The 13,002-nt window shown below is 56.4% G+C and overlaps 1 protein-coding gene across 3 annotated transcripts in view; it reads left to right on the top strand.

Moving 5' to 3' along the window:
- The first annotated feature begins 229 nt into the window (after positions 1 to 229).
- PTPRU (protein tyrosine phosphatase receptor type U) overlaps positions 230 to 13,002 on the top strand; it is a 57,793-nt gene continuing 45,020 nt past the window's right edge. For all 3 annotated transcript variants that reach the window (XM_066564644.1, XM_066564642.1, XM_066564643.1), the window contains exon 1: positions 230 to 304. In XM_066564644.1, coding sequence (XP_066420741.1) covers positions 232 to 304 — 73 coding nt within the window. In that variant the 5' untranslated portion in view covers positions 230 to 231. The remainder of the gene's footprint in view (positions 305 to 13,002) is intronic.

Raw genomic sequence — 13,002 nt, 5'->3', positions numbered from 1 at the left:
CGCCGTCCCGCCCGCCGTTGCCGTTCCCGGTACCGGCGCCCCCCCCTTCCGCGCCCCCCTGCGGGCGGCGGTGACGTCACGGCGGGCGCGAGCCGCCGCCGCTGGTATTTGAGGCGCGGGGCGGGCACGGGGGCCCCGCTGCGCCCCCGCCGCGCCGGAACCGCGGGCGCGCAGCGGCGGCGGCGGCCACGGCCCCGCCGCCCCCCGCTCGGTCCCGGCACCGGCCGCACCATGCGGAGCGCCCGGGCGCTGCTGCTCGCCCTCGCCCTGCGGGTCTACGCGCTGGACACCGAGACGCCCGCCGGTAGGAACGGAGCGCGGCGTGTGCGCCGGGGAGAGGGGTCCTGCTCGCTCGGTGCGGTTCCGGGGCCCCACCGACCCCGGTGCGCGGAGGGTCCCGCCCGGTCCACCGCCACCTGTTCCCACCGGAGGGTGTCCGAACCGCCTCGGGACCCCTGTCCTCCGTGAAACCACCAGAATCCCGCCTCCCTCCCCGCCGGGCACCGGTATGGGGGCTCCTCTCGCCTGCACCGCCGCCACCGGGGGAAGTTTTCCCTGCCGGGAGTGCGGCGGCCGGGGGGTCTCGGCGGCGCCCCCCAGCCCGAGGATGCTCCGCCGAGCGCAGCCCCACGGTTCCCGCTCCCCGCTCGCTGCCGGTACCGGGACCGCCGTCCAACCCCCCCCCCCCCCCCCCCCCCCCCGCTGCACCCCGGCAGGGAAAACTTCCCCCGGTGGCGGCGGGGGGAGCGCGGGCGAGAGGGGCCCTCAGGCCGGTGCCCGGCGGGATCCCGGTGGTTTCACTGGCGGCTCCGGCGGGAAGCTGGGGTCCCTCCGGTAGGAACAGGTGGCGGCCGCGGCGGCTCCGATCGCAGCCTCCCGGCTCTCGTTTTTCTGGGGGGTACTGGGGCAGTTGTACGGAGATACGATCGATCGATTGATTTGATTAATTTACGTATTTTTAATTTTTCCCTCCTCCCCTAATCTACCCGGTGCTGAGCCCTGCACCCCCTGGGACCCCCCAGACAGGGGCTTGGGGAGAGTCGATGCGGCGTGCGGGACGACGACGACTCGCTCCCAGTCCCTTCGGGAAGCTGGAAATGGGGTTGGACTCTGCGGAGAATGGGAATTTGGGGCTCCCGAGGTGCTACCGGGGGCTGCCAGCGCTTTTTTGGGGAAACGGAGTCACGGGAGTTGGTGCCTCACTCCAAGGGGTCCCTGGTGGTATTGCTCCCAGCTCCTGGGTGATGCTGATCACATTAAATACACATTAAAGTGTATTTTTGCCTAGTTCTTTGTTTTTTACCTTTAAATGCAAGCTGTTCACCTGCACACAGTCCCTGTGGTGGTGCATTGATTTTGTTTTTTTGGGTAGTGGCATTTCTCCAAAGATTATAAATAGTGACACCCATCAGCAGAAAACAAGCGGTGGCTGACCCGTGCATGGGGGATGGAGAGACGATGGGTGGGGAGATGCGAAGCTGTTCAGGCTCCCACGGCTCGTGCAGGGTGGGGGAAATGGGGAGGGAATGGGTTTGTATTTTGGGGGGAGAGGCTGTGTGCTGCGGGAGCTGCTGCTCTGAGCAGGGGGCGATGGGGAAACTGAGGCATGGAGCTGATGGGGGGCTGGTGGAGTAAGGGGCATCTGCCCGCCCTGGTTTCAGAGGGGGATTTGGGGTTTGCCGCTCCCCAGCCCTGGTGCGTGGTGCTCTGCTGGCTTTCAGGGCTGAGCTGCTGGAGAGGCAGTGGTGGGGATACACCGGAGACTGGGGTGGCTTTGTGGGGAGGGTCCCCTCCCAAGCAAACCCTTTTCCCTCCGTGGGGTCCGTTCCCTGCAGGATGGCATTGGCGAAGGGCAGGATCGAGCCTGCTCCTGGTGTAAATCAGAAGTGCGTTTGCTCCATTTCCCTGGCAGATGCAGAGCAGGCTCAGCTCCGCAGTGGAGCTGAAGGGACTGGATCCAGCTGGAGGTGAGTGGTCTGCTGCCAGCCCCCCTGCTCCACTGCAGGCTGCTTTTCACCTGGATCTGCTGTTTGATCCTGCTGATATGGCTTGGCCGGCTGTGGGGAGGTTGCCCAGCTCATCCCTGGGGCTGCTCAGTGGGGATGGGAAAAATATATTGAAGCCATTTGCACGTGCTCTGGGCCTCTGGGGAGGACACACTGCTTGTCTCGGTGCATATTTACAGAAGATGGGGTTTTTTTAGCTGTGCCTTTGTGAAGAAGGTGTGTAGGTGGTCCCTTCTACAGGTGGGGGAAGTGAGGCACAGGGAGGAAGCAGGATGCCCTGGGTACAGCCCACCACGGCCTTAGGGTGTTCTTTGCTCCTTCCTGCAGCCCTCCAACTTCTTGTAGTTCATGAAGGTTTCGCAGTGACTGAGCTGTCATTGCCGGCCCGTTGTGCTTGTCACGGAGGGGACTTGGGTGAGGTTGGGAGGTACTGGCTGACCCCCCAAACTGAGGGATGCGGGGGCTCGTGTGGTGTCAGCAGGCTGGGATGGGGACCACGCACCAGCCTTTGCTAGCCCTATCTCTGCTCCCTGGGCTCTTTGCAGCAGGAGCCTTTCCCTGCTGGAAGCCCGTGGCCAGGAGCCGCCCGGGGGCAGGAGGTTGTGCAGGCTCCGGTATTTCCCTCTGCTTTTTGCCTTCCGTGCCAGGAAAGGTGGATGTGGCACTTGGGGACGTGCTGCGGGCATGGCTGGACTCAGTGATGTTTTCCAACCCAAATGGTTCCATAGTAAGGTGCACCTCTGCTTCTGTGTGTTGCACCCCAAGAACTCAGCAATGAGCTGCTCAGGGGTCCCAGCCCGCGCTCCCGGGCTGTTTTCCGGCGATGGGGACACGCGATGGGGACACAGCCGTGCTGCTGCATGGCACTCCCGCCGGAATTATGCGGAAGCTGTTTGCGCTCGGCTCCGACTTCGTTAGCAGCAATAAAGCAAATAAAATATTTGGGTTTGCAGCTTCCAGTTGGGAGGTTGGGACTGCCAGGGAGCGCTGGACTGGCGTTGGTGGCGTCTCCGGAGGCTCTCAGGCTGCTGGGGGAGGTGGCTGCCGGCTGTGGTGACCAGCTGGGGCCAGGCGGGGGACGGGGCCCCCAGCGTCCCTGTCCCCGCGCGACAGCGCTGGCAAGAGATGGCACGGGTGACCCTGACCCCGGCGCGGCGGGGCTGGCTCGGTCGAGTGAATGGGAGCAGCCGAGCAGACGCCGCTGCCGGGGCGGGGATTGGGGTCGGCAGCGGGGCAGCCCCCGCCCGTTAACGGTCACGGGGCTCGGGGGGTGCTGGGGGAAGGGATGAGCAGGGGATGCTCGGGGAAGGGGGGTCAGGAGCAGAGATGTCCCCGGCTGCTGCTGGGGAAGAGGGTCAGGGCTCAGGTGCCTGATGCTGCTCTTCCAGCGCTTTTCCCGGTGTTTGTTTCCCTTCGCTTGGCTGTCTGTGGGCTTTCCGATGCCAAGGCATTTTTGTTCTCCCCAGCCCGCCTTCACCAAGTGCATAAAATGTGCGAGAACCTTACATTTTCCTTGTCAGCTTGTTTCAGGCTTCGTGGGGTTTTTTTGTTTGGTTTTTTTTTCCCTCTTGCCTGTTCTGTCGTGCCAGGGAAGAAGCTCTTTCTCTTGTTTGCTCCTACGTGTGTTTTTAATGCCCTGAGAATGCCATGCCCTTTCCCAGAGCACCCAGACAGTGCAAACACCCTTGAGGCTTCTTTGTTGAGATGCTCGGGAAGATCCTGTTGACATGCCCAAGTGTGCCCAGGGCAGAGGTTTCTGGCTCCTGAGCCCTCGGCTCTCCAGTGTGTGCAGAGGGACACTGGAGTGTGGTGGATTTTTACCGTCCATGAGGGAGAAGCAGAATTTAGGGAGGCTCAGAGTGATGCTGATGCTCCTGGATAGACATGTCCCTCTGGCTTTGTATCTGCAGCTCCATGGTACAGCCTGGCAATGTCTGGGTTTTTTCCTTCCCCATTAAGACTTGCAGTTGCATTTGTTTCATTTTTACCGTCTTCTTGTTCCAAAACTCCTGTTTCATGTTTTTCCTCTGGATGCCTGGACCTGCCCTGGCCCCTGGAACAGGGATTCTGGTGAATCACCTCCTGGCCTGAAATGCACATTTTTCCCTTTGTTATCTAAACTAAGACAAACCAGCCCTGTTCCAGCTTCCTTGGGAGCTTTCCCAGAATAAAGTCTATTGGGATCAGGGCTCTGGGGGAGGAGGGACATCCCCTGGAAAACCAAGGCAGGTGTTTGTTGGTGGCTTTAACCCTGTCCTGGCTGTGACAACTCCTTGCTGCCTGTTGATGTCGGTTTTTCCCTTGACTGCACCTGAGATGGAACTTTTCCATCACTTCATCACCCAATCCTTGTTTTGCAGGGAGGCTGGGAGCTCTGAGCACCCCAAAATGCCCCATAAGAATCTTCTCCTGGCTGCAGTCCCTCTGCAGAGATTTGCTGCTTTGCTTTGGGCAATCGTGTGAGGGTTAAGCACAGGGAGCTGGAGGCAGAGGAAGGCGAATCCCTGCTGCATCCCTGGGAGCTGGGAGGTAGCACAGGCTCTGGAGAGCCCTATCACCATGGCCCTACCATCTGCCTGCTTAAACCTCCACAAATAAGCTTTTTAATAATCTATTATTAACATGCACTATAATTGTCTTATTAGATTGTCTGCAAACCTTTAGTTACTGCATGATTAAATGTCAAGATTCCCAAACTTCTTCTCCCCCATGGCAGCTTGGGATTTGCTTTGCAGCATTCCTTTGATCCTGCTCTCTCATTCCAGCCTGGAGATCCCTCCTTGTACTTGGTGAAACTGAGGCTTTCCCCTCTGGACAGGAAGGATTCCCAACAATTAATCCCCTGAAGCTAATTGCTTCCTTGTTGGCAGCCTCAAAATAAATAGGTCCTGGAGATGGAGCTTTTCCTTTCCACTGCAGGTGGCCTGGAGGAGCTGCTGCTACTTTTATCCCTTTTTGCTGGGGTGGATGTGGCTGGGTGATGGGTGGGGAGGGGGTGCCAGCCTGCATCTGCCTGGCTGGAATGCTAGTGGGGACACGGGATCTGCTCCTGTTTGCCAGGTGAAGGGCGTCTCTGGGGAGTGCCTGTGGAGCTGGCAGGTGTCACAGGGACTTTCCTGGGTGTTCCTGAGCTGTTGCTTTCCTGGCCCTGGGAGTGGCAGGTTCTGTACCCTCTGCCTGGATCAAAAGCCAAAGTCCAGCTCTTCCAGCTGCTGGAAGGCAAAGGCAGAGGAGCCCTTGCCTGTGGAGCAGCCCTTTCCCCCTCCCTGCTGCCAGTACTGGGGGCTCAAATGTCAGTTGCCCTTTGCGGCTGTTACGTTATGTCTTTTTTTTTTTAAGATCAGAAGTGTTGTTCCTGCGTGCTGGATGGTTGCTGGCTGCAGCTCATTCCCAGCTGCTCGTGTGCTGTTCCAAGTCCTGCCTGGGTGTCGCAGCCCAGGTCTGCAGCTCCTGCCTGGGCACTGCTGGGGGAACATGATTACTACATGTTTAAGGGGCCCAGGCTTTGCACCCCAATTTCTCCCACCTGGAGAGTGAATCTGAGCGTGGATTGTGGCGAGCCAGCCTGGGGCTGTCCCTGTTTCCTGTCCCTGGATGCCTCTGCCAGACCCCAAATCTGGGTGCTGGTTCTATGCTCGCTGCAGGAGCAGGGCAGCAGAACTGCCCCTGTGCCATGGGGTACTGAGGGCTGCAGGGGCTGTTCCTGTGGGTGCCTGGCCACTGGGATGCTGCTTGCTCCAATGAGGAGGCTGGGCTGCAGTGGGAATGCCAGGAATGCAATGCTCCTGCAGTTTGCGGCCCAGTGGGGTCTCTGTGTGTCACCTTGACTCTGTGTGACAGATTCACAGCTGGAAGAAGCCTCTTGACTGGCTTTGGCCATAAATTTATTTCCTGACCTTCCTGCCTTCCAAAGTGCTGAAGATGTTGCGGAACGGGGGGGGGGGGGGGGGGGGGGGGTAAGGGAGGGTGCTTGGCACCCTTTTGGCACCTGGCTGACCCCAGTGTCTTGCAGCAGGGATGGTGGGGGGCTCTGGGCAGCCCTGTTGCTGAAGGCAGGGGCAGGGATGTGCCTGCCATGCCCCCTGTTACCTGGGGACCCCACTGCCCACCCAGGGTGGGCCCTGACTGGAAGCTGGGAAAGCCCCTGTCCCTGACAGGGATGCAGTGGAGCAGAGCGTTGCACTGCAGCTGGGGAGTGGGAGTATGGTGCAGCTGGAGCAACTTCCTGAATATTTTTGTCGTACACAATTTTTTAATGTCTTTTTTTAAAATTGGGCTTGAAAAATACTGTCAAATCACCCATGACAGGGTGGCTGTGCTGGCACAGCCCCCCCAGCTCCCTGCAGCCTTCCCAGACTGCCAGACAGTCCATCCTTGCCCGTTCCAGGGCTGTCCTGGTGCTGGGGAGCCCTAAATTGACCAATAACTGCTTTGGCTCCCTGAACTGTCCGTGTGGGTCCAACCTTTCCTGACATCATTAAGTTAATCAGGATTGTGGCTGGGATGGGGAGGCAGGAGGTGCTGTGAGGATGAGGGACAGGAACATCGATGACCTGATGAGTCTTAATGAGGCCACTGTCCCCACGGCACTGCTCAGGATACAAGCCCTGGTGAGCCCTGGGCGTTTGAGCCTGTGTGCTGCTTTGTGCTGGAGGCCTTCAGCCTAATTAGCCCAGCTGGCCGAGCCAAGGAGCACGTGTGGCTCCGGACCCTCAGCTGCTGCGCACGCTGCCTGGGGCAGGCTCCCCCAGAGCAGGATGTCACCAGAGGCGAGGGGTGGCCAGTCTAGAAGAGGAGATGAATCACTTACCATGGCCCAGCTTCTCCCCCCCAGAGTGTGAGGCTTGACTTTGGGGTGCTGCCCGAGGGGTCTTGCTGCTGTGTCCTGACAGGAGATGTGGGTGGGAATGGCTTTTCTCTTGAGGGGACGGAACATTGTGGCCACTTGCTTAGGGAGGCAAGAACAAGGAGAGGGATGGGCTACAGCAAACTGCATTCTTTGGCTTGGATGGATTTGGAGGTGTCTATGGAGCTTCTGTAGTTTTGGCAGTGCTCTGTAGGGCTCCTCAGGGTACAGCCCCTCTCTGTCCTGTGCTGTGTGACCCTGGAGCCTTGGGTTCCTCCAAAAGCTGTGATGGGAACAGCAGCAATTTTCAGGGCTGGTCAGGAATTCCAGGCAGATCCATGCAAGGATGTGTCTCCTCCAAAGTCCTTCCCTGCTGCTGGCAGCACACCCATGGGGAGCAAGGACCTGTTACAGCCCCACACACCCTTGGGTGCCAGATCCTCATTCCCTGCCAGCACATCTTGCCTGTTAGAGGTCTGCTGACACCCTGGGTAAATAGCTGCATAAATGCTCTTTCCTTAATTACCAGGTGCTTCAATGTGGTTCGTGGAATTAGCACAGGTGGGTGATCCTGGGCACCCCCTGGCACCTCAAAGTACACACTGGAACATCTGGTTCTGTGGTTATGGTGTCAATGGGGCACCTGCCTCTTCCCCCTGTGGAGGTGGGTGCTGGAGCTTTCCGGTGTATTTTTGGGGAAGGAGCAGCTTGGGAGTGACTTTGGAAGCCTCTCAATGCCAGGGCAGCCTCTGAGCTCTTCCTGTGGTGCAGGTTCAGCCACTGCCCTTCTGGGGCTCTTCCCAAGGACTCTCTTATTTCTGTTATTATTTCTTCTTATTTTTACTATCTTTTCATCTGTCTGCTGAGTGATAATATCCCATTGATTTTCTGCAGCCAGCAACCAGCCTGCTTTCTCTGGATTATAACAATATTAAACTAAAGCACTGCATCTCCTCATTGGGTTATTTTTCTTTATATCAGCTGAACTTTTTATTTAGTCTCTCACCCAGGCTCCTGTCTGGGGACCTGCTGGCTCTGAATGACATTTCTCTGTCTGAGAGGCTATGTCCTGCCTTCCTTCCCATGGAATGGTGGCTGGTTGGGGATGGGAGGTGGGATCTGTCTGGGGCAGGATGTGTGCAGGCAGGAGGTGGAAGTGCTGGGTATTGGGGTTTCATGGTTCTCCCATGGGGTTGCCGGGTGTTGTGCACACTTCTGACACTGCAGGGACTCTTCAGTTATTCCTGCACACTTAATGCAATCCCAGAGTTTTTGCTGGAGTGAGTTGAGGGTTCTCCAGGTCAGCATGGATGGATGCCCAAGCCAGCACTGATGGGGGTGGCTGAGCCAAATTCATGGACTGAAGGGTGCCTGGCATGGTCCAGCATGTTCCCCAGAGCTGTGACAGACCTGCTGGGCACACGGCTCCTTGTAATCCCTCCCATGAGGGCTCCTGCCTTTAACCTGCCATGCCACAGCAGAGGTTCAGCTGAGTCCTGGCGCTGTTGATGGTTGTGCCCATGTCACATGTTGTCACCTTCCAGCACACGTCAGTCAGCCCACACTGCTGTTCCTGGCTCTGCTGGTGGCACGGAAGGAGGAGGAGGATGGTGGCCTGGATTTTGCATGACACTGAGCCTTATTCCTCTTCTCCCCACCTTTATCCCACCTAGGGCTGGCTAGGATGCTGGGCATGGTGGGGATGCTGTGGCCCTGTCCCTGCTGGGGGCTAAGGGCTCCCCAACTCCATTCTCTGCTCTGGAATGCCATCAGTGACCCTTGGAGCTGCCTCCCAAGGCCCTCCCAGCGCTGGCACATGCTCCATCCCAGGAGGATGAGCCTCCCAGTACCGTGCTCCTGCATCCATCACCGCAGAGATGCGGGACCTGCTGTGGGAGGGGAGGCTGAGGGTTGCCCCCTTCTTATCCCCTGCAGAATGGGGTTGGTTTGGGAAACTTGCTCTTTCCCATGATTTCTGCAGCTGATATTGGAGTCCCCCAGGGCTTTGGTGTGGTACTGATGTGTCCTAGGGCAGCTGCTTTTCCTGCCTGAATTCCTGCCATGGGAGCATCTCTGTGTCCTCAGGTATCCCCTGAAAGCAATGTGTGCCCCTTGGGGCTCATGGTCCTGGTCTCTCTGGGTCCCTGGCATGTGGAGTGGATGGTCCTCAGCAGACAGCTGGGGGACCTGATAGTAATAAAGGAGTGAGGGGGAGAAATGAGCATTATTTCCCTGGCCTTTTCTAGTTTATTTGAACTTGTTCCCATTTTTTTCCCTGAGGTGTCACACGGCTCTGCAGCCTGTGAGCTGTAATTGCATAGGGTGTGATCGATAATGGCAGGATGGAGGTTTCCAAAGGTTTCCTGACTTGGTTTTTTTCCCATGGAGTCCACCGGGCAGCACTGACGATGTTAATTAAGTGATGGTTCATTATTAAAGCACTTGTGCAGTGGGTTAGTGGCCTCCTGGCTGTTCAGCTTGAGGGTGTTTTTATGCTGCAGGACCTCTCTTGAGCAGGGTTCGAGTAACAGAGTGATGCTGTTCCTTCCTTGGGAACAGCACTAGATGGATCTGGGTGCTGGGTACCAACAGCCTTTGGATGGGATGTTAAATCCTCTCATCCCCTCTGGGTATGGAGGTAAAGCCTGCTGGCCTGTGTCCCCCAGCATCTCCAGAGCAGCCAGGGAGGTACACTCCAGGGAGACATTCCTGGTGCTGCCTGCAGCAGGGTGATGCAGCACCCCGGTCCCAGGAGTGCTGATCTCTCTGGAGCTAAGAGCATGTGGAGCTGCAGTTGGCAGCTGGGTTTGCCCCAAGGGATGATTCTGGCAAGATTAATTATCCCCCCTTTGCTTTTGCATGCATTTTCACCATGCAGTGATGTATGGCAGGCTTGGTCCTTGCCCTTGCCCATCCCTGTGGCATTGCAAAGTCTTCGGAGTTGTATTTTCTCAGTTGTATTTGCTTCAAAATGCCTGTAATGAATCCAGATTTGCCAATTCTCCCCATCCCTGGGGCTCTTGGAGGCTGCTGGGTCTGAGTACTCACTGTGGGAAGTTTGACAGCTCCTTGGGGACCTGCAGGTAAAAGCCATAAAGAGTTTTTACCAGTCAAGAAGAAAAGAAAAAAAGGAAAAAAAGGAGTTTTGTCTTCTGTGGTTGCTGGCAGATGGATATTGTTCTCTAGTCCTGCGTGTTCCAAACACTGAGGTTATCAGGCATAAGTGACTTATTATGCAAATCCTCCGTCTTAATATCTGGCCGCTCTCTCCCTGGAATTGCATTCGCCAAACCCCACACGTTCCTGGAGCTGCTAGTGTTTACACATTAGCTTCTCTGGCTAATATACAAGGCTTCAAGTTGCAAATTGATGTTTCTTACAGCTGAGCAAATTATTTTTCTATTAAATACAATATTTAAAATGATTTGGAGAACCAAAACAAGCTACTGGTGAGAATTCTAATGGAGCTGCTTTCCATATTCTTCCAATCAGCTTTTATCGGGGCTGAGAAATCAGTGATATTTATCTTAAAAGTGTCTCTTTGGCAGAAGTGGGGAGCAGGGACGGGGTTTGTCATCATCTCCGGGGTGTGATGCACAGAAACACTTTCAATGCTATGCTGGTGCCCCAGGCCCTCTGCATGTGCCAAGTGCAGCTACAGAGGGATTCAGCTCCCCTTTGCTTGGGCTGGAAGAGGTTTTCCCAGTGAAATCCTGGGGTGTTTGGGCTTGGCCGTGGAGCTGTTGGTGTACCAGTGTGGCAGGGTTCCCCATCAGTATGAGATGTTGGGGTGCTGGCACACCAGGACCTCTCCCTGTCTGGATTTTCCCACTGAGCTGGATTCCTCAGTGCCAAACAGCCCCTGTAACATCCCACCCCTGGGAATTTGAGCCCCCTGCAGATAGAAATGATCCTGGATCCCTTAACCTCGCCTGGGAGCCTGCGGGGTGCTGTGTACAGGATCTCACTGGCTGAGAAGTGCGTCTAATTTTAGATGAGTTGCAGAATGTGCTCCCTGTCCCCCGTGTCTGCTGGCACCCGGAGGGAAGCAACTCCCGGCGTTTCCTTCCCGGGGCACGTTCCCGTAGGAGTGTGCCAAGGAAAGCACCTTTAAATACCAGCTGGGATCTGGGAGGTGGAAGGCTGGCTCTGCTCCGGGGGTGCTGGAATGACACCTTGGCGGGATCTGCTGGAGCTGTGGTTCTGTATCCCAGCACACCCAGCTCCCTGGGCTTTCTGCCATCCTTGGGGTGATCCTGGGCTGCCAGTCTTCTGGGACTTCACCACATCCCCTCTGTGCCTCGGTTTCCCCATTTGCAGCAGCTCCTTGACCATTTATCCTGTGTAAAGAGCTTCATCCTTTGGTGCAGACAAAGAGCATCTACCTCACGTGCATTTAAGAGGAGAGGTCTTGGGCATGATAATTTGGGGGTATGCAACTGCAAAGCCTCCGCCTCCATCCCTTCTCCTGGGAGCCAATGAAAACTTTGGATTTGATGGCAGGAGAGCTCTGTTCACCCCCTGCCACATCTTGCTATGGTCAGATGATGGTTTCACTCTGCAGGGTCTTTGCACTTGACTGCCAGGGCCGCATGTCATGTGTCCTGTGGGTACCTGAATCCTCCCCATTTCCTGCTGAGAATTACTTGGGGTGGAGGACTGGAGCTGCTGGATAAGGCCAGGGATAAAAAATTTATTTTGACTCTGAAATATGACCAGCGTTATCTCCCCTGGCTGGTGCCTGTGCCATGGGGTGCTGTGGCTTGTGCTCCCAAGATGCTGCACCCCAGAGATGACCATGGGGCTGATCCAGTCCTGACTAAACCAGGGTAGGAGCAAAATGGGCTTTTTCCCATCAGGACTGGGTGTCCTGGGTGGCTGCACTGTATTTTGTAGCTTTGGGGAAGCAGCACTTGCTAAAGTTTTGGTATGAGCCTATTTTTCACAAAGCCTGTCCCCGTTTTGGGACATTATTGGTATTTTGTTCCCATCAGATGATACCCCAGAGGGTCTTGGGTGGGGGAGAGCACAGTCCTGCTGGTCCGGATGGTGCTGGGCTGTGATCCCAGTCCTGCCATCCTGGATGGTGCCCGGTTGTGATCCCAGTCCCGGATGGTGCTGGGCTGCCCTTTGGCACAGGAGCCTTCTCAAGGCTGCTCAGTAAAAGGCAAGAGAAGACACAGATCATGTCCCATGGTGCAGGAGGTTAAACAGGAAGGGTTTAAGTGTGTAATTAACTTGGAAGTGAGAGCAGTGCAGACTCTGTGGATGAAAGAGCACGGGGTGGGCTGTAGGCAGGCGGCCACGTTCCTTGGTGGCCACGGAGAATTAATTAGATGCTGTCCTTTGTGCTTGGCTGTTTGGTCTTTTTTTTCCTCCCTTTTTCGTTGTGAATCACTAGTCCCTCCCCTCCCCAGATTTCCTCCTCTTCATCCTTGTAGAGGGGGATGCTGGGGTGGCAGTGGTTCCCAAGGGATGCTGAGTGGCAGTGGTGTCCTTCTCCCTGGTGAATCCATTAAGCCATCTCCTTTTCTTTCTTTTTAAGAATTTTTAGTCCATCTGGTGTTTAACCCTCACGTTGGTGCCCATGCCTATGCTCTCTGTGTGCCCTGGTGCTGCAGTGGTACCCAGGGGGCTGCTGAGCCTGCTACCAGGCTCCCTGACAAACCCCTCCAGCCACCTTTTTTTGCTTTCTTTCAAACAATTTTGCTTCATCTGGTGTTTAACCTCTACATTGGTGCCTGTCCCTCTGCTCCCTTCCACCTGGGCATGTGTTGGATCCATGGAGGTAGCAGCAGAGCAGCACTGGTCCCCTGGAGGAGGCTGAGCAGCACTGGTCCCCATCTCCCTAGCAAATATCTCAAACCACCTCTTATCTCTTTTTTAAAAATAATTCTGGTCCATCTGGTGTTAAACCCCCGTGTTGGTGCTCATCCCTCTCTCCCCTCTGCCAGGAACGTGTGATGCTCTGGGGGTTTTGTGTGGGGTGTTTAATGGGGCACATCTCATCCTTGGCACAGGCTGCCTCTTGTGCATGGGGCAGGCTCTGTGTTGAGGGTGATTTAGGCAGCTTTGGGGTGTTCAGGCTGTGTCTTGGACATGTCCCACCCCCCAGCAGACCTCCAGCAGTATTTTTAGCTGCTGCTGCAT

Source organism: Molothrus aeneus, chromosome 23 (assembly GCF_037042795.1).
Source record: "Molothrus aeneus isolate 106 chromosome 23, BPBGC_Maene_1.0, whole genome shotgun sequence".
NCBI lineage: Eukaryota > Metazoa > Chordata > Aves > Passeriformes > Icteridae > Molothrus > Molothrus aeneus.
This window is presented reverse-complemented; position numbering and strand designations above follow the sequence as displayed.